General features: G+C 39.6%; 1 protein-coding gene across 1 annotated transcript; it reads right to left on the bottom strand.

The window, feature by feature from the left end:
• Positions 1 to 864: 864 nt before the first annotated feature.
• LOC125794037 (uncharacterized) lies at positions 865 to 26265 on the bottom strand. Its single transcript, XM_049473437.1, has 5 exons — positions 26104 to 26265; positions 20158 to 20287; positions 9596 to 9810; positions 9292 to 9535; positions 865 to 1949 (listed from the first exon to the last, which is right to left on the bottom strand). Exons 1-5 carry the CDS (start codon positions 26263 to 26265, stop codon positions 865 to 867), a joined length of 1836 nt encoding a protein of 611 aa, XP_049329394.1.
• Between the last annotated feature and the right edge of the window lie 445 nt (positions 26266 to 26710).

Below are 26710 nucleotides of genomic sequence, written 5' to 3'. Positions count from 1 at the left end.
CCTAAGACAGAATAATCCAAAAATCCAGAAAAACAATACAAACCGAGCAAAAATGGAAAAGTAAAAAGAAAGGCGGGTCTTACACAGAGTATCAAGTAAACAACCCTGTAGTATACAATGCTATATATATATATATAATAACTGAAAAATTTATTCCAGGAATGACACAATGATTTGTGATTGGGCAGGACATGTGAGAACTTCAGGTGCATTCTGGGCAATGTAGTGCTGAAGCTGAGCTGATGCACTGACCGAAAGAGTAAAGTCTGTTATTTGAACTGCAGAGTCTGCGTGACAGAAGGTCTCTATGTTTCGTTTTTATGCAGTTTAATGCAGATTGACTACAGCAACAAGCATGTCATCTTATTTTAAATCACTTAAATACAGGCTCTAAATGAATAGTCAGTGCTTAGGCTAAGCTTCTCACTGTGGCAGCTAGTGGCAGAAATCACACCCACATTCAGTCCAGGAGACCCCACCAACATGTCCATGTTTTTTAGCTATGGGTCACAATACTAAATTCTGTCCCATGACATTTGGCATGTAAGTGTTAATTTCCTTTTAGCTGCAGTTTATTTCAAAATCAACAATTATACATAAGAAATTAATCATCAATCATTAATAATGTGGCATAAATGTATAATATAGGAAATAAAGCAGTATAGTTCATGACAGCAAATTAGGAATAAAACAAATAGCAATAGACAACAAAAAGTTTAAAGACTTCTATTGGTATTATGGTAATATGCTCTTTTGTTATAAGATAATTTTCAATAACCCACTGCAAACCTATCCATAAAACTTCTATAACAAACTAATAAACTAATCATTCCTCCTAATGTTCCACCTATTGGACCTGCTCAACTAATGGGCTCTCTTCCCCTTTTTCTTCCGCTTAGCACAGAATTCCTCTTCTGCTTGCCGCCTCGCCTTCTCTTCTGCATGCTTTCTTAGTTTTTCCTCCTCCCTATCATACTTTTCTTTCTGATAGTGCAGATCTTTCTGCAATTGTTCTTTATAGGTCTGCTCTTTCTTTTTCATCTCCTCAGTAAATGCCTCTTGCTGTTCTTTAAGTCTCTTGCTCATTTTCTTTTTGACCTCTTTGTTCGTCTCCTCCTTTATTTGAGCTTCTCTATTCTGAAACTCTTTCTCCTTTTCTCTTTTCTCATTTTCCAGATGTTTCTGTTCATTCTCCATCATCTTCTTTAGTTCTTCCAGTTTAGCTTCATATTTGTATTTCAGTTCTTTTTTCTCTCTCTCTATCTCCTCTTTTCTCTCCTTCACAATTCTCTCCTGATCTTGCTGTAGAGCTTTCTCCACCTGCTGGAACATCTCATTAGTGTAGCAGCTCCCTCCATTCACTGCCACCATGCAGTCGATCTTCTCCAGTAGATCAGTGACCTGGGTTTGGTCTTCAGGATTTCTGTTGTTGAACATGTGGTATCTGTTTCCACACTGCTTAATGATGTTTTGTAAGCTGCGGCCCGAATCTTTAATATAATCTTCAATGCTCCTTTTCTTCAGTTCATCTCCTCTGGTGAAGAGCACCATGGTGTATCCTCTGGATTCTTCACCAAAGTGTTCTTGGATCATCTTCACTGCTTCTTTCTCCTCTTGTGTGAAGCGCTGTCCCACTGTCAGCACCAGCAGAAAGACGTGTGGACCTGGTGCAGCCATGGTGATACATTTAGAAATTTCCTTCCTGGTTTCTTCATTGAGGCCATATTTATCAATCAGGCCTGGAGTGTCGATCACAGTGACCCGTCTCGTTCTGAATTCAGTTGATTCTTTCTGACAGACTCTTGTAGTTGATGAAGGGTAATAGTTGGACAAATAGGAACTCTCTTTGAATTTTTTCCCCCCTACAATGGTGTTTCCTGAAGCACTCTTCCCAACTCCACGTGTCCCCAACAACACGATCCTGTAGGAGTCCTCACTCTGCACTGCATCTGTAGAAAACAAGAAGCTCATAAGTAAGTGTATACCCCTAACTATTTTCTAGCTGAAAAAATATGTACTAAGTAAACACACCATCCTACAACCAAACATGTGGATGGATTTGGTCTGCAAGGTTCATTATAGCATATTTTTACATAATTTTTAAGTATCTGTTTAATTGTTATGTATTCTTATCCTTAGAAACAAAAAAAGTTTACAGGAATTCAACAATGATTGTGGCTGACTTAATAAAATGATTAAAATCAATTAGGAAGGAAAACACGGCTTTTAACAGAAAACATACTCTAAAACTCTAAAAACAAAAAAACATTCACTACTATATTTTTACTATAGACACAGCCCAGAGGTGCAAAAAGTACATCAACAATGTATTTTATGTAACAATGCAATTTATTCCAATTTTCTAGTAGGCAAAGCATATTTTACCTTAATTTTGCTCAATAAAACAAAATACTAAAAAGGAGTATAAATGATTATTAGTCCACTTTAAGAATTGTGCACTTTAAATTCTAACCCACTTTAATTGTCTCTGCGGAAACCAATGGTATTAAAAGAAAAACTTCATGTGTGCACTGTTTATTAGAAGGAGTGTCCACAAACATCTGTATATAAAGCGTATAACTGATTATAAAAGAGGTTCACATTTTTGTGCATATTTGAAAAACTGATGCTCATACAAGCAGACCATAGAATTCTGAATTCAGAGAATGTTATACAAGCGTGATTAATTCAGTTCTGGACAACACTACAGGTACAATAGGTATGGCATTAAACATATATATTATTTCAGAAGCAATAAAATACTTTTTATGGAGTTACTACTTATGTTTGTGAATTCCTGACAAGAATCTGGAGTAATAAAATTTAAATGTGAATTCTGTAGAGCTGATTGTACAATTTTTCCACCTATAAAATCTTTACCTTCGCATATAGAACATCACACATGTCCAGTTATTAGTCTGTGATTCCAGTTTAATTTTATACTTTAAATGTCGGCTTCCAATTAATATAACTATGGTTGACCATAGATGCCAAAATAAAAACATTATTAAAACAGAAATGAAGAAAGAAAAAAAAGAAATAAAGAGTAGTATTTAATTAATTTATGTTGGACATAGTGTTTAAATAAATAAATAGTACTTAAATAAAGAATTTTATTTTATTTTTTCATTTCTTTGCTTATATAGTCATTTATTGATTTATGTCTAAATTCATTATTTACAGTATTTTTCTGTATGCCTATTTTTAACATTTGTTCAGTTTATTTATTCATTTTTGTTATTTATGTATTTCTTTCTCTGTATGGTTATGATGGGGCATGTTTTCACATTTTTCATTTGATTGTATTGTGGACCGTGTAAAACATCTCACAATGTAAACAATTAAAAATTTTACATGATCTACATTGGTTTCCCATGGTCCAGTCATGGTGATAATATACTGAGACTGGCAGAAGTGTGTGTTCCTTAGAGAAACAGTTTCCTCAAAGTAGCTAAAAGCCATTTTCTCATTGCCAGAAGTTTGTCGCTGCTGCTGTGGGTTGCCTGCTGATAATAGGCGGGATTTTGTAAAACACATCAATCTGAGACCAGTGTTTTGATGTGTGGTGTAGCTACAGCATCTTTAGACATGTATTAGTCTAAAAGTCAGAAAAGAAGCTCTGATTCTGGTCTTGCTCCCATTATCTATATACAAGCATAGGGAAGTTTTGTACAGCTTGAACGTGACCGCAGTAAGCGGTAGCGCAGCGTAGGCAGGGTTATCTGTAGCAAACTGCTCTGGTGCTGAGAGAACAATTGAGCCCATTGGGGGTTAGTGTACAGCATTGTGATTAATGCGTGCAATGTGAAAGCACCTTAAAGGCTGCTTCAACCGGCTTCTATTGTGGATGGAGCGGCAGAACTGCATTAATCTTAATAAAATGCAGAGCTTACTCAGAGAGTTTGCCTTATAGTTGTGAAGTAGCCTTTAGCTACTCTGAGGAAAGTGTTTGTCTGAGGAAAACATGCTGCTGCCAGTCTCAGTATGTTCTCTTCGTGACTAGACTGTGGGAAACTAATATATATTCACATGAAATATATATGAAAAAATACAATCATTCAGGCCAAGATCCGGTGGCCATCAGCAATCAACTGCCACAGAGTTTTGTGAAAGAAATACAGGAATTAATAAATTACATAAACTGAACAAAAGTTACAAATATGCATACAGAAAAATAACAAAAATTGTAAATAATACAGAAATACATCGATAGAGGACTATACAAATGCAGAATTAAAATAACAAATTGGAAAAAAATAAAATACTATTTATTTATTTATTTATTTATACACAGAATGTTTTACTTTATGATTGTTCGTCCCACATAAATTAATTTATTTATTTGTGTTTTTATGCGCTTCATTTCTTTTTTCCTTCTTCATTTCGGTTTTTATTAATTAATTTATATATTTTTTTGTTTTGGCACTTTGGTCCTCGATACATAGCCTTCATATAGACACTGATAGTCTTCCTGATGTACAGCTTTTCTGGCTAATTACCAACATGATGAAACATGATGTATGTCAGTAACATTAGCTTGTTAAATAACAATCATTAACTAACGGGATGAGATCAGTCTAACTTAGTTAACTTAATAGCTATTTTAGTTACCCACGCAGCTCTGGTCGTGGCGGTGGTGTTGCCACAATATATGACTCAATGTTAGGTATGTCTCAAAACTCACAATTGGATGCTAAGTCGTTTGAAGTTCTTAGTCTTAAAGTAGCAGGCCCGTCTCCTGCTTCCAAAACGCAGCATTCGTTTCTGCTTATAACACTGTATCGTCCTCCTGGACCATACTCAAATTTTATTAGTGAATTTGCTGACTTTCTAGCAGCAGTAACTCTTCTTTCTGATAAGATCATAGTTGTTGGAGACTTTAATATCCACTTTGAAAAGGACCAGGATCCACTAAAAATTGCATTTAAATCAGTTTTAGATGCTCTAGGCTTTAAACAAAATGTAATTGGCCCCACTCACCGATGTAGTCATACACTAGACTTAGTTTTGACACTGGGTATTGAAGCTAAGAATATAGTTACTCTTTCTCAACATGACTCAATATCCGATCACTATTTAATTATGTTTGAAATAGTTTTTAATCAAAATGTCCTCCTCCCGCCCCGCTATATCAGCAAGCGTAAAATAACAACCGCAATTGCTAATGAATTTGTAAATAATCTCCCCGACTTAACCATCTCCCTTCCGTCCTATGAGCATGATCTCGAGCACAAAACAGAAAATCTACAAACTGTGCTCCGCTCTAACCTTGACCGCGTAGCGCCGACAAAAATAAAACAAATCAGGGATAAAAAGCTAGCACCGTGGTATAATGACCACACACGTACATTAAAACAAACCGCTTGAAACTTTGAACGTAAATGGCGACACACAAAACTAGAATTTTTCCGGCTAGCATGGCAGCATTGTCTCACAGACTACAAAAAAGCCCTAATTAAAACAAAATCCCAGTATATTTCAGTGCTTATTGAGAAAAATAGAGACAATCCTAGATTCCTTTTCACTACTGTGGCTAAACTCACCGGCAGTCAAAAACAAACTAGCTCCGTTATCCCTGCCGACATTAATAGTAATGATTTCATGAAGTTCTTTGATGATAAAATTAATAGCATTAGACAAAAAATTCAGTATCACTCCCAAAATTTACTTATAGATATCGATGAATGCTGGTCCAGCTCTGAGACACACCTAGAGTGTTTCAGCCCGGTTACAGAAAAAGATTTACTTAGTGTAATTAACTCATCAAAATCAACATCATGTATATTAGATCCAGTACCCACACAATTATTTAAACAGGCACTGCCAAAGGTGGGAAAATCATTACTAGAAATAGTAAATTCATCCCTTAGCATGGGCTACGTACCCAATTCTCTTAAATTGGCGGTCATTAAGCCCATTATCAAAAAGCCAAATCTGGACCCCCGCGAGCTTGCTAATTATAGACCAATTTCTAATCTTTCCTTTATAGCCAAAATCCTAGAAAAAATTGTGTTTAACCAGCTGCGCTTGTATCTACAAAGTAATAGTATGCATGAGGTATTTCAATCTGGATTTAGACAAAGCCATAGCACTGAAACAGCTCTACTTAGAGTAACTAATGATTTACTTTCAGCTCTTGACAGGGGCAGTAATGCCATCCTTGTACTGCTAGATCTAAGTGCTGCCTTTGACACCATAGATCACGCTATTCTACTTGATAGGTTAGAAAATCTTATAGGAATTAAAGGATCAGCCCTCACCTGGTTCAGATCTTATCTGAGAGATCGATTCCAGTGTGTTTACTTAAATAACGAATGCTCTTATCAGTCTAGAGTAAAATATGGTGTCCCTCAAGGATCAATACTGGGTCCATTACTCTTTACTCTTTATATGCTACCACTGGGTAAAATTATCCGTAGGCATGGTATTAACTTTCACTGCTATGCTGATGACACACAACTTTACATATCTGCTAAACCCAATGAGGAGCTCTGTATAAATCAAATAACAGACTGTATTAAAGAGATTAAAAATTGGATGACACACAACTTTCTCTTACTTAATTCTGATAAGACTGAGGTCCTTCTATTAGGTCCTAATATTGATAAAAACATAAATGTTAATACTGTAGACATAGACGGTCACTTAATTATACCTGGTAAAACTGTGAGAAACCTTGGGGTCATCTTTGACCCAATTCTTTCGTTTGATGCTCACATATGTAGCATAGTCAAAACTGCATTCTTCCACTTAAGAAATATAGCTAAAATCCGCAGTATACTCTCTCTGGAAGATGCTGAGAAGCTGGTACATGCATTCATAACCTCCAGGCTGGACTACTGCAACGCGTTGTTGGCTGGAAGTCCACATAAATTATTCCATAAACTCCAGCTAGTTCAGAATGCAGCCGCAAGAGTGCTTACCAGAGCTAGAAAGTTTGATCACATTACCCCTATTCTTTCATCCCTACATTGGCTACCAGTTAAATTTCGTATAGATTATAAAATACTTCTCCTGACGTATAAATCCCTCAATGGTCTGGCCCCGCATTATCTACAGGAACTCCTTACTCCTTACAATCCTCCGCGTTCACTCCGCTCCCAAGACGCTGGCCTGTTATTAGTCCCGCGTATTAGAACAAAATATGCAGGAGGAAGAGCGTTCTTTTATAAAGCTCCCCAACTTTGGAATAACCTCCCTATTGATATACGGGACTCAGACACACTCTCAATCTTTAAATCTAGACTCAAAACATTTCTATTTGCTCAAGCTTTTGAGTAATGTCTCATTACAATTTTCTTCCTCTTACAGCTTATCCAGCATATATAAACCCTGTCCTAATCATCTGTTTTCTCTTTCTCTCCCCATGTCCTGAGCTGCTGCTACCAGTGCCCATCCCACTCTAGCAGAGTTTCATAAAACCATTCTAACCCTTTTTTCTTCCCTCCCCTCTCTGTTCTCTCTCTCTATCTTTCTCACATGTGCTGAGATCTGAATTTTTACACAACCCTTCTAACTTCTGCTTTTTGTTTCTCTTCCTTTCCTTTCTGTTTTCTCTATCTCTTTTTCATGTATGGAGATGCCCTGTTCCTGATGTTCCCAGCCTGGCTCTCCACTGCCCGCTGTGTTGTTCTCCGGCTCTGCAACCCTGCACTAACATTAACACACTCAGTATCTGTTTCTGTATTAGCCATAGCTCTATAGTTTGTGCCCATCACATTCTTATACTCATAAATTAGTACCTGTTATATTAGCCATAGTTCACATTAATTCTCTGTACTGTTTTGTTCTGTTATTCGTTTGTTGTTTGTTATCTGTTTGTACTGAGCGGGTCGACACGAGTAGGATGGGTTCCTCGGACTGAGTCTTGGTTCCTTCCAAGGTTTCTTCCTCTTAAAGGGAGTTTTTGCCACTGTGTCACCATAAAATTGGCATCTCTGTGGTGCTGCTCATAAGAGGCGTGGACCTGTTTTTCTCTGTAAAGCTGCTTTGTGACAACCTTTGTTGTAAAAAGCGCTATATAAATAAAATTGAATTGAATTCATCTGTAGCTCTATTATTTTAAATACTGCTATAGTTCTAAAATGACAGACACTTAAAACTGCACAGTGTCTGATCCTTGGCCCAGACTTTTTTCTCTCTTTTTTTAATTTGTCTTTCTCTTTTTTTGTCTGTGTTGTAGGTTATTGACAGTGTAAAAACACGCATTCTGTAGGTCTCCTCTTGGCCTTCACAAACTGAAATTTACTTCCAAGTGTAAAATAAGTAATCTTAAAGCACATATCCAGAGTGTTTTATATTGATTGAATTTTGTTGTATCACTGTAAAGGCAGACATGCACTGTAATAAACATGTGACATGAAGCATTCTGAAGCAGTTTCTGGGAAAAATGAATATAGAATGCAGTACTCTTGCTGGTTGTACAGACAAGTCAATAAACATATTAACAAACAGCTATATATTAAACTGTATCAGCAGCATTTCAATTAATTTAGTTTATTATGCTATTAATCAAATTTTTAGACTTCAGGAAAAAAAACTACTGGTGTTGTAAGGTTTGGGTGGAGCTGCTCAGTCATGGAAATCCATTCTATGAGTCTCTCTACTTATCTACTCTCTACTAGCTACATGAAGTTTGGAGCTCTGTAGTGATGTAGTGACTCTGCAGAAAGTTGTTGAACTCTATGCACTATGCTCCTCAGCATCCGCTGATCCCACTCTGTTATTTTATACTGACAGAGTGAGTTACTGTTGTTCCCAGTCACTTCCACTGTGTTATAATATCACTGACGATTGATTGTGAGCCTGGGTGTGCTTTCTTCATGGTTTCGGTATGTTTTGTCAAGTGTGTGCTTCAAGTGGGCTCGGGTGCCGACCGTGCCAGGTGTGGAAGTTATCCAAGCCGAGGTCCATCTGTAGGGTGGTGTAATTGTTTCATTTTAAAAAAAAGTGACACCTCCCCTTGGAGTGAGGGTACTATAATCTCACCTGTGTGGAGTGAGTGCGGGTACTGGCAGCATACTGCAGTCATATTGAGCTGAATGCGTTTTAAGGAGGCATGTGTGCAATTCTGTAATGGAGCTTTTATGTGAGCATTACTCGGTGTGTATTGTTTGTCAATAAAGAGAGTGCAGTGAAATGTAATGTAATAGTAGTTCTGCATTTTTTATTTTGGCACCTATTCTGCAAATTACTGTAGGAAAGCAATGCATCTTGTTGATTGCATTTACATTTTTACATGGTAGTGTTTGTTTTTCAATTTGGCACTAATTACTTTCTATACTTACTTACCTTTATCACAGGTCAGGTAGGCTCCTCCTTTTTCCTTTACCACTTCATCTATCTTCTCCAAAAGCTGATGATTTGAAATCACTGTAATACCTTCACGCCTCCCTTTACACTCTGTGATCAACAGCTGCCCATGCAGATCTTTCTCTACAAAATTCAACACTATAGTGTTGTCCAGAGAAGATGGACTGTAAGAGTTCAGTACATGTCTGGTTCTCTCCTGGTCCTGCTCTGTGAAGTTTCCTGACTGGTGAACCAGTAAAAACACATGAGGTCCAGGAGAACACAGAGATACACACACTCTCACTCTCTGATTGAGCTCTTCTTCAGAGAGCTGAGGATCAAGCAGGTGAGGTGTGTTGATGAGGGTGATGTATCTTCCCTCCACTGTTCCTGAAGCTCTCTCACTGCGCTGCTCTACTGAAGGAGGAGGAGCTTCAGTATCAAACGCCTCTCTGTGCAGAATGAAGTTCCCCACTCTGCTGATCTCTGAGCTGTTCTTCCCCAGCAGAACAATCCTGACTGAAAAATGAAGAGAAAATCACATATTAGTATGTGGATGGTTTATCAGTTAGGGGTTTTTAAGATCCCAAGGTTATAAATTAAATGTAAAAATACTTAAATAAAAAATAAATACCTTAGACCTGAAACTAATTTAGGTGCATCACACAAAATAATGCACCAAAATTATTCAGATGAGATAAAAATTCATGAACTCAGTCCCCTCCCACAACAAGTTGGACCCTGTACAGCCCGCCTAAAGTAATCGTGAATCTCTTATAAATACAAATTTTTCAGTCTGACACTTTCAGAAATGTAACTACGCGTTTTGGGACTGGACAGCAGCAGCTGTGAGGGAGTACTGAGTAATTACTCAGTAGATAGTACTGAACTAATGATTATAGTAGTTCACTATTAACTCCACATTATTTACTGAGACTTACATATCTCCCAGAGAACTACTTACTAATGATGTCTCCTTAATAATAACTATTTATTAATTACTGCTCAAATCAACATTAACTACTCTTACATGCCACCTGGGGAACTATAGATCTAAATCAGTGTACTTAAACAATTATTCTATCAGTGGTGATATTAAAGGCATCCTTCAATGAAGCAAGTGAAACCATTTGTAGTAGTAGTAAACATTAATGTCAGTAATCAGTGATGTCATCCAGTAATCAGATAAATGTATTAATTTACTGTTTTATTTATTTGTTTCATTTTATGACTTACACAGTTATACGACTTTGGAGATTCACTACCTCTGCAGCTTTGTTCTATTACTTTACTCTTTTAAAAAATATATAAACAATCGCTTTTGGATCACATTTTCTCATGCTCTTTGAGTTTGATAAACTCGGGGTTGCACACATATCGTACACACTGCGCAAGGTGTGTTGCTATGCTCTTTGCTATCTTACACCTTGCCAACACTCTATTGTCATGCCTTTTGCCCACAGCATTAAAATAATATCAGAGTTTAGGAATAAATCTACACTGATGGGCGTGGTGGTCCGGAAGGAAGATGTGTTCAGGTAAATTTCTGACATGTTGACATTATGACATTATGAAACTATTCTTGTTGTAGGATATTTTAATTTTGATAATACATTAAATCAGAAAGCCATAGAATTTATGCAATACACTAACATTTCCCCAGCACATTAAAATATGTCAAGGACATATTGTGAATCATAAGAGGGCTGGATGTAAACATTGATAATATTTTTCTCTAAATACATCTGCCAGAACAAAAACTCACAAGTAATATAATACAGGAAATTGACAAATCCTGCACCTAACTGGGGTTATACATAGGGCTCAGCCAGGATCTACTACTCACTCACTAACAACAATAGCAAAACCACCACAATCTGATACTGGCTCGACAAGGATCCAGAAGCACAGCCTAACACTATGTTCATGGTCCATTGCCTCAACTGCCAAGTATCCAGCCCAACTGAAAAATAACCAATGAACAAACAGAATCACTCCTTAATCTATGCTCACTTTCTTTAACTATGGCAACACACTAACCACAGCACCCTACCTAAGCACAATCACACACAATAAATGACATAAGTTGCGTGAGCAGAACACAGCAACCACTACTGATACTTCTGATACTGGCTAGACAAGAATCCAGAAGCATAGCGAGCTATGTTCATGGTCCGTGCCAAGTACTCAGACGTCTGCAAAAACTCATGAGACAAATTACTACAAGAACAGCAGGACCACACCAATCCCCTGCATCCAAACTCTAACACAAACTTCAGTGCAAGCTCTTCTCAGGGGTCATCAGGTAGGCCCACGACACCTCCAGAAGGCTCAACAGTGAAGTCTGGCGTCCCAGACCCACCCCCCTCCAAGCCTGCTCCAAGCACAAACTCATTCCCTTTCCCACGTAGCCTCAGCCCTTCTGAACCACAACCACTGACTAGATCTTTCAGCTACATCTGACAACTCCTTCACTACTGCCCTCAGCACATGACCTCTAATTCCGAATTCAGACAGCAGTCTTGCGGCAGACTTTGCTACAAAGCCTCTAGTACCTAACTCCACTGGTCTGATATATGCCTGCCACCCACGCTCTCTTACCTCAGCCACCAAGTCTGTATAATTCAGTTAGCTCTATAAAATACACTATCCGCTTACTTTCAGAACACAATACTACATCCAGCCTCAAGTTTGTAACCACAATGCACTCTGGGATCTGCAGTTTACTACCTACAACTTCCAAACTCGTGCATCAGCCCACTTACCAACAGTTTTCAAGCACTGTGCTGTTTCTCCACTATGCTGCCCCTCACGCACAAATGTGATTACTTTACTGTAACCTACCATGGGCATGTTATTAACTTCTAACTGCTTCTTATCAAGTGCACCTGCAAGAGATCAAAGTACCTGATTATGCCTCCATGTGTAGCGCCCCTGGGATAGACTCATCTTACATGCCGACAAAATGTGCTTCAGTTCCACTTCCTGCACATAACTTACAACTTGGATCCTCACCCACCCACTGAGCAAGGTTTTGTGGCGTTGGCAGAACATCATATGTAGCTCCCAAAAGAAACTTTATACGACCTGTGTCCAATCCCCATAACTCTCGCCAGGTGATTCTCCGCTTCTCTACACTTTCCCATCTCATCCACTGCCCCTGTCTGCCCTGCTGCTTTCGCTCTCCTTACTTCCTCCTCCTGCTCACGAATAAACCCTGTAACCATACGCCTTTTCTCTGGTGATGTGGCCTTGCCGAATGCTTTCCACGAATCACCTAAACCAGGGATGGGCAACTTCCATGATGGAGAGGGCCACATTTTTTTCAGCATGACCATTGGAGGGCCACATGACCTCGCACTTCAAATAATTGAATATGAAAAACGCTACAAATGATTTTCAATAAGAACAAATTTTATATGAATTTATATCTGTATGTTTACAGCACCAACATTTATCAACAACTATTTTCTGCATATTAATGCATTTTAATACGGCAAAAGACAAACCGTTTGCTTAAAAAAAGTGCAAAAAGGAAGTCCTTCATATCAAAGAACAAAAAGTTTGCTTAAAAAACTGATTGCAAATGCAGTAGTTCCTCTGTGTAAAATAAGTTCATTATAACAAGTCCTTCATAAGCAACAAGGACAAAACATTTGCTTATAAAAGTGCAAAAGGCATTTGAACTCATTTATAACAAAGAACAAAAAAGATTTAAAAACTGATTGCAAATAGCTCATTCAATAATAGCAGAAAACTAGACCACAGAGGCCCAACATTTATTGAAGCTAATGAGAGAGCTGTGGTTTGGCCTGCTGGCTCACAATGGACTGGATGTCAATGTCAATTTTCGTGGTTGTTTTTTTTTTTTTTTTTTTATTATGAAATTATGAAATTATTTTTGATCTATTCGCGGGCCGCACTGAGTGATGACGAGGGCCGTGTGCGGCCCCCGGGCCGCCAGTTGCCCATCCCTGACCTAAACCTAATCATGACCTCCCATATTGCACCTGCCCCACAACATCCCTGTGCTCTAGTGCCCTCTTTGCTGCTTGAGTTGCTTCTCGAGCATTCCACTTTCTCCCAGACCTAGTCACTGGTGCTGTTGCTTTAACCAGCCCGTCTTTGACCCTAACAACTGTATCTCACGTCCTACCTTAGCACATTTGAACTCCTCAACCAAGCTCGTCAACGGCAGTTACAGAAACATATAACCCTCAAAACTTCTGCTAATTTAATCAATGTGTTTGAAGACATACCAGCTCTCCCAGTGCCCGATCTGGCTATTTATATAAAATTGTCACCTGATGTCACACATGCAAAGAAATCCAAACAAATAAGTACATGAATGTATGGATGAAACTAATTGCATGAATTTTTCAAGCGTAATCTTGAGTCTTAAAACCTTGATGCTTCTAATCTGTAGTTGTTTCCATTTATTTTCAATTGTATTCAAGTCAGGTGAATGACTGAGCCATTCTAGCAGCTTTATTTTCTTTTTCTAGAAAAACTGGAGAGTTTCCTGAGATGTATCTTCGGGATCATTGTCTTGCTGAAATGTCCACCCTTGTTTCATCTTTAGCATCCTGGTAGATGACAGCAGATTGTTATGATGAAGGTCTCAGTATATTTCTCCATTATATATGGTCTGCCATTATCACATGCTGAGAAACAATCCCACACCTTGATGTTCCCAATCCCAACTTCACTGTTGGTATGGTGTATTTTGGGTGATGTCTCCTCCAAACAAGAGTTTTGGTTGCATCTGACTAGACTATATTCTCCTGTATAGGCATATCCAAATGTTTAAACAAGCTTCAACACGCTTTTTCTCCAGAAGTGGAGTCTTCAGGGTGAGCATGCATAGAGCCCATGTCGATTAAGTGCATTCATTGGTGTATCTAAATCTCACAGTGATTGGTTCATGGACAACTCTTCAGTTGTTTATTTTATTAATCTGACAGAAATCTTCAGAGGAGCACCTGATTGTGGCCAGTTATGGTGAAATAATATTCTTTCCACTTCATTATAATGGCCTCAACAGTGCTCACTGGAACATTTAGAAGTTTGGAAAACAGTGGCTTGCCAAAGTATGCAAACAATGTTACAACCACAAACTTAAATGTTCTTTATTGTGATTTTAAGTGATAGACCAACACAAAGTAGCACATAAGTGTGAAGTGGTAAGAAAATTTTTCATTGTTTTCAAATTTTTTATCAAATAAAAATTAAAAATGTGAGACGTGCAAAAGTATTCAGCCTAAGTAAAATCCAGTGCAATCAACTGTTTTCAGAAGTCATTTAATTAGTTAACAGTCCAGCTGTGTGTAATTTAGTCTCAGTATGAATACACCTGTTCTGTGAAGGCCTCAGTGGTTTAAATGCCACAAGTCATGTAGGGTACACAGCGAATATGCGGAAGAAGGTGCTGTAGTCAAATGAGACCAAAGTAAAATTTTTCAGACTAAATGTGAAAAATGTGTGGTTGAAGAGAAACAATGCTCATTTCCCTAAACACACCATTCTGTGAAACATGGTGGTGGCAGCATCTTGTTGTAAGAATGCTTTTCTTCAGCAGGAGTAGATAAGCTTGTCAGAGTTAATAGGAAGATGAATGGAGATAAATACAGGTCAATCCTGGAAGAAAACATGTTGAACACTGCAAAAGACTTGAGACTGGGAGGGAGATTCACCTTCCAGCAAGACAATGACCCTAAAGATACAGCCAGAGCTACAGTGGAATGGTTTAGATTAAGGAATATTCATGTGTTAGAACAGACCAGAGATCATATGTGGCAAGACAGAGAAATTGCTGTTCACAGATGCTCCCCATTCAACCTGCCTGTTCTTAAGCTATTTCACAAAGAAGAATGGGCAAAAATCCAAGTCTCTAGATGTGCAAAGCTGGTAGAGACATTCCGCAAAGGATTTGCAGTTGTAATTGCAGTGAAAGGTATCTCTACTAAGTATTGATAAAGGGGGCTTAATAATTTCGCACGTCACATTTTTTAGATTTGTATTTGGTTAATATTTTGAAATCCATCCATCATTTTCATTCCACTTCACAATGACAGGCTACTTTGTGTTGGTCTATCACTTTGTGGTTGTAAGGTGACAAATTGTGAAAAAAATCAAGGGGTGTGAATACTTTTGCATGCCACTCTGTGTCTGTAACCAATACTATAAGGTTGCAAAGGTCTTGAGCTCTTCGCTTTTACCAAACATGAGATGCTTCTCATGTGCAAAAGGAGTAGGAAGGCTGAGGCGACAGGATTGACTTATTAACAATACTATGGCAAAAATGCTTTTGGACATGGTGGAGGGCAATTAAAGTCAATAAAGGTACATTTGAATTTATTTAATTCCTGTGTTTGTCTCTCTCCTGCCTTTCTGACTGCCAGGACACAGTGGCCACTCCCCTATCCCCAGACAACAGCAAGATGAAAAATACTGGACGTAACAACTGGAGTTACACTCAGACTCATTCCCTTCCCCATTTACTCTACTCTCCCACTTAACTTTAACTACACAACAACAACATCTATCTAATAGCTAAGTTGCTGTGGGTACTTATGATGCAATCAGCAACATTTAACCCAAACATAAAAAATCAACATCTAGCACCTAAGTTAGCATTTATGAAACATATGTATATTTATCCATAAAAATTGTTTTTCTTGCTATTATTCTAGTTGTGTGTTTAAGAGATACTCCATGGATCAAGTGAAAATAAAAACGACATTATTGTATGCTGGTTGCTGTCCATAACAAAAAGACAACATATAGATTTAAATTTTACTGAATGCTGTGTGCTCCAGCATGAGTACCATTCTCTTTTAAATTAATTTTCCTAAATGAAATAAGAAGATAAAATACTGTTATTCTACACTTAATAATATTTGCATACATCACTAAGTGACATCATACAGTCACAAACAAACAGTTTTAGGTGACCACTGTATTTGGCAATTTTATAAATATATATAATATCACATATATATAAATATAATATCACATAACGTGATCTGAGGTTTCTTTAGTTAGTTTTAACCTTAGTTTAGACAGAAACCTAATACAAAACCAGAAGTCCTAAGTGTTAGAACTGGAGCCATCACTGCAGGATACTAGCAGAATGATCAGTGGGTGTAACTGGTAAAGGCTGACAGTTTTGAACTTACCATGTGAGTCTCTCCCAGGTTGATGAGTTGTTTGTAACTCCTAGGATGCAAATTGAACAAAAAATGCAATTCAAGTTTCTTTTCTTTACTTTTTTAAATATCAGATTGAAATCATTAGTCATGTAATCTTTATTTTTATTCCAAAGGTGCCAATAACTATTAAACTGATTATGTATACATATATGTACACACTACACTGCCAAAAGTATTTGCTTGCCTATATTGCTCTTGGTGATGTAAGGCTTGGATGAAGATGCTTGGCCATATAAACCCATTTCATGAAGCTCTCTACACTCATTTTTTGACCCATTTTTTTACTAATGTTAGTAGAAGTAGTCTAGCTGCCTAGCTGCTTGGTCGTGGAAGTGGTTAGAGATTGAGTTCAATGAGCAAATACTTTTGGCAATATCATGTACATTGCATAAATAACTGTAAATATTTTTATACAGGCATTTATGAGGCCCATAACATATTTATAGAGTCTAAAAATGGCCAACTTTACTGATTGTCCACTCACCTTAGCATCACACTTCTCCCCACTGAAACTCCCGTGTTGCTCATCTTCAGGTTTCCTTTTCTTTGTTGGATCTTTCATAACAGAAACAGAGCCAACTGTCACAAACATGGTTTGCAAAGCATAAATATATATTAAACATACTGGAAATTCATGAAATATAAATATAAATGTAAATATAAATGTCTTGTGACATTGGGACATTCCACATTCAATACCACTTATACTGTGTAAACTTAGAATCAGGTGCAGCACACCAGCTGCAGAAGATTAGAACCTGGTTATAGAGGATGTGGGAGGAATCTGTCTTAGTTAAAGTTCCGACATTGGTTTGATTGGTCTGTGGGTTCTGTGTCTGAACATCCTAAAAAATATATTGTTTTGTAAATCCTGATGCAGATTATTCAGTATCATTTTTTATTACACGGTCATGCACTTCATGGCATTAAATCCAACTGACTATAAAAACTTAAAAAAAAAAAAAAACACCAACTTCAATATCTACTGGTAATTAGGATCTTCAAGCCCTACTTACTTCTGTAGAGCAGCAGACATGCTGTGTCAGAAGTAATCTCATCATCCCTCCTGTAAAATAAGAAGCACTTCATTTCTCCACAGATACATTACTGAATACAGCTTCAGGAGCAGTCAGTGATTTGAGTTTTTAACTGTTTATCTTTTATCCTCTTTTGAGAGTTTTTATGGCAACATCTCTTTTAGGAACATCATTTTTATTTTTTTCAATTCAAAGCAAGTGATATACATTTGCAGTACTACATGTACTACTGCATATTCTATTCATATATATATACAGATGAGAAATTATGTATTTTCTATATTATTATATACCTTTCTATATTTACCTACTTTGTCATTTTTAAAGATTTACTTACTTTACACCAGGCTTGACACTGCTTATTTCCGGCTGTAAAAAAATAAATAAAATCATTCATTAAATTTTGTTACATGCATGGGTGCGGGGTGCAGGAGATTTTCATTTATTTAAATAGCTTGTAAAATATAGAACAAACAACTATTTACTACAGTTTATCAAACAAGGCTGAAAAAAATAAATTAAAAGAAGAAATTGAGGAAAAGAAAATTAAACTTCTGAATGAACAAATAGTGCGCCCAAGTAGTATACAACACCCCGCAGATTTTGCAGGTTTACACATTTAGAAATAACTATTAATAACTAATAACTAATAATTATACAACCCCTGAAACCACCAGAATACTGTTTGTTCCCACAAATATAAAGAAGTAATTGAGCTATTAAGAACATTGAGCTTTACATGCTTGGATTAATTATGTTTATTTTCCAACTTTTCTGACTATAAAAGCCCCTTCCCAAACAAGGGCCATCAGAGACAAAATCGTGGATCCTTTCCAAGGAGATGAGCCTGCCTGTATCTGTAAGTGGTAGGCTTATGGAACTACTATTAACCTTCCACAAACTGGAACAACCTTTCACATTTTACTCCCATGCCGATGCCAGGGGAAGATCTTGGTTTTAATAAATACCAGTAACGTACCACAACAATGGTCTTCATTCCATTGCTCATTATCATGTGAAGGACTGATTCAAGATTCTATGGTCTTCGATGGCAACAACACCCATGACATTTGGCAAGAGAATGGCACTACATACCACCCCAACGATACTATACCTACAGTAAATAAAGCATGGCAACATCATGTTGTGGGGCATCATCTTAGCCAGGGGTTCTGGCCATCTGGTCTGCATCCACAGAAAGATAGACAACACAGACTCCCTGGAGATTTTGGCCAAAACTTCAAATCCTCCATTAAGGATATTAAAATGGGTTATTATTTCACCTTCCAACAGGACAAAGACCCCAAGCACACAGCCAAGAAAACCAAGACCTTTTTTAAAGAGGGATAAGACCTCAACCCAATTGAAAACTTGGAAATGCAAATATATATTGTGACTGGGCCCTGGGGTTAGGGCGTGGCCACTGTGACCCTGTAGTCAAAAAGCTCAGGGAAACACAGACACAGGGAGTAAATTAACTCAAAACGTACCTTTTATTGGCTTAAACACCCGCCACCACACCCAAACAAACTCAAATGAACATAAATCTGGCCCAATGGGGCTCTAGACGCTTAAGTTTCTACTTTGAGTCTTTGAAAGATCTGTTTCTGCCTCAGCCTTTTGCTTACCAGCAAAAGTCTCTCGAGTGTGGGCTGAGGCTGCATTTTTATTCCTGCCCTAGCTAGGACAGGTACAGCTGTGCGTTCCACTGTATACATATATACAGGGAAACGCACAGCTCTACCTGTCCTAGCTGGTCTGCATCTGGACTGATTAAGCAGCCAGACAATGAAACTGAAACACCTGGTTTTAAACCACAGCTGTGGTTTTATGTTTTTTGGATACAATCCGGGTTAGCACCCGAACATCCCTTTCAGACAGCTTTATCTTACATTCACAGTTAATCCTGTTGGATGTGGATCATCCTTCTTGGTGGTATGCTGACATTACCCTGGATACCGTGGCTCTTGATGCAAGACTTGCTATCTTGGTCACAGATGCACCAGTAAGACGTGCACCAACAATTTGTCCTCTTTTGAACTCTGGTATGTCTCCCATAATGTTGTGTGCATTGCAATATTTAGAGGAAAACTGTGCTCTTACCCTGCTAATTTAACTCCACACTCTGCTCTTACTGGTTCAATGTGCAACTAATGAACATTGGCAACCAGGCTGCTCCAATTTAGCAATTAGACCTCCCACACTAAAATGACAGGTGTTTCAGTTTCATTGTCCAACCTCTGTATATATGTATACAGTACAGGCCAAAGGTTTGGACACACTTTTTCATTCAATGCGTTTTCTTAATTTTCATGACTATTTACATGACTATTTACTATTGTAGATTCTCACTGAAGGCATCAAAACTATGAATGAACACATGTAGAGTTTTATGTACTTAACAAAAAAAGGTGAAATAACTGAAAACATGTTTTATATTCTAGTTTCTTCAAAATAGCCACTCTTTGCTCTGATTACTGCTTTACACACTCTTGGCATTCTCTCAATGAGCTTCAAGAGGTAGTCACTTGAAATGTACTTCCAACAGTCTTGAAGGAGTTCCCAGAGGTGTTTAGCACTTGTTAGCCCCTTTGCCTTCACTCTGTGGTCCAGCTCACCCAAAATCATCTTAATTGGGTTCAGGTCCGGTGACTGTGGAGGCCAGGTCATCTGCTGCAGCACTCCATCACTCTCCTTCTTGGTCAAATAGCCCTTACACAGCCTGGAGGTGTGTTTGAGGTCATTGTTCTGATGAAAAATAAATGATCGTCCAACTAAATGTAAGCCAAATGGGATGGCATGTCGCTGCAGGATGCTGTGGTAGCCATGCTGGTTCAGAGTGCCTTCAATTAAAAAAAAATCCCCAACAGTGTCACCAGCAAAACACCCCAACACCATCCCAGCTCCTCCTCCATGCTTCACAGTGGGAACCAGGCATGTGGAATCCATCCATCGGTTGGAACCAAAGATCTCAAATTTGGACTCATCAGACCAAAGCACAGATTTCCATCTAATGTCCATTCCTTGTGTTTTTTGGCCCAAACAAATCTCTTCTGCTTGTTGCCTCCCCTTAGCAGTGGTTTCCTAGCAGCTATTTGTCCATGAAGGCCTGATTGTTTCCTCTTAACAGTTGTTCTAGAGATGGGTCTGCTGCTAGAACTCTGTGTGGCATTCAACTGGTCTCTGATCTGAGCTGCTGGTAACTTGCGATTTCTGAGGCTGGTGAACTTGTGCAGAGGTGACTCTTGGTCTTCCTTTCCTGGGTCGGTCCTCATGTGTGCCAGTTTTGTTGTAGCGCTTGATGGTTTTTGCAACTCCGCTTGGGGACACATTTAAAGTTTTTGCAATTTTCCGGACTGACTGACCTTCATTTCTTAAAGTAATGATGGCCACTGGTTTTTCTTTAGTTAGTCTCTGACCGCTCATCCTCTGCCGCTCTCATCGCGTGGTCTCCTCAGCTCAGCTCGTCAGATGCCCGGCCCAGCACGTTACCTGCCTGACTCGACTCGCTGATTCCCCCTCAGTACCAGCGCCAGCTAAAGCTTTGGCTCAGCATGTCAGCTACCCAGTTCGGCTCTTCGGATCTTTGACTAAGCGCAAGCTAAAACTACTCAGCTCAGCGAGTCAGCTCCAAGTCAGCGCGACCACCCTCCCTCCCTGCTGGTGAGGCCGATCTTATATCTCAAATTAATACATGGTTTCCTCAGTTTAATTTATTCTTCCCTTGATTTATTTCATTGTTCCCTCTATTTATATCAGTTTCCTCTATTTTATTTATTTTTACTCTATTTATTCATTGTTCCCTCGATTTATTTAATGTTCCCTAAAATGTATTCACTGTTCCTTCATTTACTCAATTTATTGTTCCCTCTATTTAATTAATCGTTCCATCCATTTAATTACTTGGTCTTCTCTATTCATGTTCCCTCGATCTGTTTCACTGTTCAGAATTATTTATTGTTCTCTCAATTTAATCTATTGTTCCCTCTATTTTATTCATTGTTCCCTCAATATATTCCACTGTTCCCTCAATATATTCCACTGTTCCCTCAATCTATTTCAGTTCCTTCAATCTATTTCACTGTTAGATTCAATCTATTGTTCCCTCTATGTATTCATCATTTCCTCGATTTATTAATCATTCCCTCAATCTATTTTACTGCTAGATTTAATTTATTGTTCCCTCTATTTATTCATCATTCCCTCGATTTATTAATCATTCCCTCAATCTATTTTACTGCTAGATTTAATTTATTGTTCCCTCTATTTATTCATCGTTCCCTCAATTTTATTAATCATTCCCTCATTCTATTTCACTGTTAGATTTATTTTATTGTTCCCTCTATTTTTTTTATCATTCCCTCGATATATTATTCATTCCCTCAATCTGTTTCACTGCTAGATTTATTTATTCTTCCCTCTATTTATTCATTGTTCCCTCGATTTATTAATCATTCCCTCAATTTATTTCACTGCTAGGTTTATTTATTCTTCCCTCTATTTATTCTTCGTTCCCTCGATTTATTAATCATTCCCTCAATCTATTTCACTGTTAGATTTAATTTATTGTTCCCTCTATTTATTCATCGTTCCCTCAATTTATTAATCATTCCCTCAATCTATTTCACTGTTAGATTTAATTTATTGTTCCCTCTATTTATTCATCGTTCCCTCAATTTATTAATCATTCCCTCAATCTATTTCACTGTTAGATTTAATTTATTGTTCCCTCTATTTATTCATCGTTCCCTCAATTTATTAATCATTCCCTCAATCTATTTCACTGTTAGATTTAATTTATTGTTCCCTCTATTTATTCATCGTTCCTGTCACATCTGGTGCTGTAGGCGCTTCCTTTCCTCTCACACTTAACTCCAATGGAGGTTCTCAGCCAGATAATTACAATACCCAGAATGCACCACACGCTGTCATCACGCACTCACCCACGCACGTGACACCTCTCCTGCTTCCGCCAGGAAGCCCGGAGTATTGATTACCCCAGGGTATTTATGGAAGCTTCACGAATTCACTGGTGCCGCGTATTGCCTGGTTTCACCCACATTACAAAGCGTTTATTTCTGTGATTGTTTTCTCGTGTATGACCTTGCCTTTTGTTTTCCGACCTCGATTTTTGCCTTTGCCTACTCTGTGGATTTTTCGTGTATTACCTGGACTGTGTATCGTTTCTGTTTTGGATCACCTCTGATACTGCCTGCCTCGTGTATGACCACTACTGGACTGTATACCGTTTCTGTTTTTGGATTTTCTCTGACACTGCCTGCCTTGTGTATGACCATTGGACTGCCTCACTATCCTGTAATGGTCTTTGCCTCCAGGTATCTGTTTGCTGGCGTTATATACTTTTTTCTGTTTACTATCTGTACACCCTGTGGGTTTTTAATAAAATCCTTAACTGGTTCCGCGAGTGTCTGTATTCTGTACCCCATCATGACAGTTCCCTTGATTTACAGACCACTGGTTAAAGTCACCAAACCAGTTCTTAAGCAGGTACGAGTATGGCCAGAGGGTTCCTCAGAGGCACTTCAGGACTGTTTCAGCACAACAGACTGGAATATGTTCAGAGAGGCCGCCACCCACAACAACTCCACAGACATTCAGGAGTACACAGAAACTGTCTCTGCCTACATCACCAAGTGCACTGATGATGTAACCGACCTCAAGACCGTCACTGTTCGAGCGAATCAGAAACCATGGCTGACAGGAGAGGTCCACAAGCTCCTGAAGGCTAGAAATGCAGCCTTCAGAACAGGTGACCAGGCAGGCCTGAGGTCAGCCAGGGCCAACCTGTCCCGCGGGATCAGGAAAGCTAAGAGGCTGTACTCAAAGAAGATTTCCCAACACTTCAGTGACAGCAGAGACACACAGAACCTGTGGCAGGGTATCCAGTCTATCACATCTCTGCTGAACGACCTGAATGGGTTCTTCGCAAGGTTCGAGCCACTCAACAACACACCCGCCCAGAAATCCATCCTTCCTCCTGGTGACCAGGTGCTGACGCTGTCCCCAGACAGTGTGAGGAGAGCATTCAGCAGGATCAATGCTCGGAAAGCTCCTGGGCCTGACAACATTCCTGGCCGTGTGCTGAGAGACTGTGCCTGGGAACTCGCAGAGGTTTATACTGACATTTATAACACCTCTCTGAGTCAGGCGGTGGTTCCCACATGCTTCAAAGCCACCACCATCATCCCTGTCCCAAAGAAGGCATCGCCATGCTGTTTCAATGACTATCGTCCAGTTGCACTCACCCCCATCCTCATGAAGTGCTTCGAACGACTAGTCATGCATCACATCAAGTCTTTGCTCCCCCCCTCCCTGGACCCCTACCAGTTTGCTTATCGGTCAAATCGCTCGACCGATGATGCCATCTCCACTGTTCTCCACTCAGCCCTCACACACCTAGACAAGAACACCTACGTCAGAATGCTGTTTGTTGACTTCAGCTCAGCATTCAACACAATCGTCCCCCAACAGCTCATACACAAACTGGACAGTCTGGGGCTGAGCACTTCACTGTGCAACTGGCTGTTAGACTTCCTGACTGGAAGACCACAGGCAGTGCGGGTTGGCAGCAGCACATCCAGCATCACCACACTGAACACAGGGGCTCCCCAAGGATGTGTGCTGAGCCCCCTTCTGTTCACTCTGCTGACCCACGATTGCACACCAGCACACACCTCCAACCTCTTCGTCAAGTTTGCGGATGACACGACGGTGGTGGGTCTCATCAGCAACAACGATGAGTCACACTACAGGAGCGAGGTGAGCCGCCTGGCCTCCTGGTGCAAACACAATAATCTCTCTCTGAACACAGAGAAGACCAAGGAGATTGTTGTGGACTTCAGGAGAACACACACACTGCACACCCCTCTGTTCATCAACGGAACTGCTGTGGAGAGGGTGAGCAGCACCAAGTTCCTGGGTGTGCACGTCACAGAGGACCTCTCCTGGAGCACCAACTCAGCATCACTGGCCAGGAAGGCAAACCAGCGTCTCTACTTTCTCCGCAAGCTGAGAAGAGCTGGAGCCCCCACCCCCATCATGACCACCTTCTACAGAGGGGCCATCGAGAGCATACTGACCAGCTGTTTCACCGTGTGGTACGGGGCCTGCACAGCATCCTGCCGCAGGACCCTCCAGTGCATCGTGAGAGCAGCTGAGAAGATTGTTGGCACCTCTCTCCCCTCCCTTCAGGACTTGTACAGCTCCCGCCTCACACGGAAAGCCCTCCGTCTGGCAGGAGATCCCTCTCACCCACTACACAGCTTCTTCAGCCTGCTGCCATCAAGGAGGAGACTGCGGAGTCTCGGGGCGAGGACCAGCAGACTGCGAGACAGCCCCATCCATCAGGCTGTGAGGATGCTGAACTCTCTTCCTGCTCTACCCCCCATCCCAATCCTGCCCCCAGCACACACTCACTCAGCATCCTGACCCCCCCACTAATAAAGTACTGAAACTCTGCACTACAATGCACAAAGTACTGGTCCCTTCCAAACGGACTTGCACTACACAACACCTGCACTACTGATATACTTGCACTGTCTATACGCACTTTAATTCCACTTAATTAAACTGTGAACTTTAAGGACTTACGCACCAATTCACTTTACCAGCCTTAAGCTATATACCATATACCCTATTTGCACTACTGTTATTTACTATTTTTTACTGTCATTCCATCTCAATCATCATCAATATTGCACTATTGTCTTACGTATGTTTATTGTGTCTTGCTGTATTGAACATATAGTGTCTCCCACTCTTTTATATTATAATTATATATCTATTTTTACTTATTTACTTTATATTTATATATCTATTCCTCCCCCACACCACTGCACCTTGTTTTTGTCTCATGTATGTCTATTTGTGTCCCTGCTGTATTGTACACATAGTGTCTCCCATTCTCCTTTATTATATCTATTATCTGTACTTGCTGTAAAATTGGGAAGGAGAGTAACGTAATTTCAATTCTCTGTATGTCCTGTACATATGCAGTATTGACAATAAAACTACTTGACTTGACTTGACTTACTATTCATTACCTCAATTTATTTCACTGCTAGATTTAATTTATTGTTCCCTCTTTTTATTCATCGTTCCCTCAATTTATTATTAATCATTCCCTCAGTCTATTTCACTGCTAGATTTATTTATTGTTCCCTCTATTTATTCATCGTTCCCTCAATCTATTAGTCATTCCCTCAATCTATTTAACTGCTAGATTTATTCATTGTTCCCTCTATTTATTCATCATTCCCTCAATCTATTTCACTGCTAGATTTATTCATTGTTCCCTCTATTTATTCATCGTTCCCTCGATTTATTAATCATTCCCTCAATCTATTTCACTGTTAGATTTAATTTATTGTTCCCTCTATTTATTCATCGTTCCCTCTATTTATTCTTTGTTCCCTCAAGTTATTAATCATTCCCTCAATCTGTTTCACTGCTAGATTTAATTGATTGTTCCCTCTATTCATCGTTCCCTCGATTTAATAAAAAAATTAATTAACTAATTAAAAAAAATTATAAATAAAAAATACATTTGCAGCCCCTCCAGAGTGGTCCTCCGTGGCTCTGGACGTTCCTGCATGCCGCTTCCAGCGTGGATCTCGTCGCGTCAGCTCTCCTGTTGCTTCAGCTCTCCTGTTGCTTCCACCTCCCGCGTGCTGCTTTCCCCCTTCTCCGGCTCCAGCCCGCTCCATGTCTGAATGGACAGTCGCTGGATTTCATAAGGTCCTGAGGAACCGCGGGCTCCACTTTGCCCGTTCCGCTCCCAAAAGGACTCTCTTCTCTCTCCTGCTCACCTCAGACGGCGCCATCCGAAGGTCCCAAAGGATGACGTCGCCTCAACTCCACCTCAACGTCGCCCCAACTCCACCTCAACGTCGCCCAGACTCCCGAGTTCCCCAAGCCCTCCCAGTTTCCCCTGTTTCCGTTTCCTCTGACCCTCCCCAGGCCGTTCAGCAGCTGACCCCATTTTCTTTTCCTTTGACTCTCTCCTCAGGTGCTCCGCGTGTTCAAGCTGCTCAGCCTCTCTTCCCCATTCCTCGGGTTCACAACGGCTCCTTCTCCCTCTCCACCGCAGCTCCTGCCCCGCCTCCAGCTGGTGCCCACTTGTTCTGCCCACCTCTGGTCCAGCCATCTCTA

This window comes from Astyanax mexicanus, unplaced genomic scaffold, assembly GCF_023375975.1.
Source record: "Astyanax mexicanus isolate ESR-SI-001 unplaced genomic scaffold, AstMex3_surface scaffold_38, whole genome shotgun sequence".
Lineage (NCBI taxonomy): Eukaryota > Metazoa > Chordata > Actinopteri > Characiformes > Acestrorhamphidae > Astyanax > Astyanax mexicanus.
This window is presented reverse-complemented; position numbering and strand designations above follow the sequence as displayed.

Excerpts from the sequence above, each read along its gene's own strand:
- LOC125794037 (XM_049473437.1), bottom strand. The coding sequence starts at position 26,265 with ATGGAGCGGGCTGGAGCCGGAGAAGGGGGAAAGCAGCACGCGGGAGGT. Across the intron at positions 9,536-9,595 it reads AAGAAGAGCTCAATCAGAGA|TCAGGAAACTTCACAGAGCA; the intron begins GTGAGAGTGTGT and ends CTGGTTCACCAG. Across the intron at positions 1,950-9,291 it reads CTACCTGACCTGTGATAAAG|ATGCAGTGCAGAGTGAGGAC; the intron begins GTAAGTAAGTAT and ends TGTTTTCTACAG.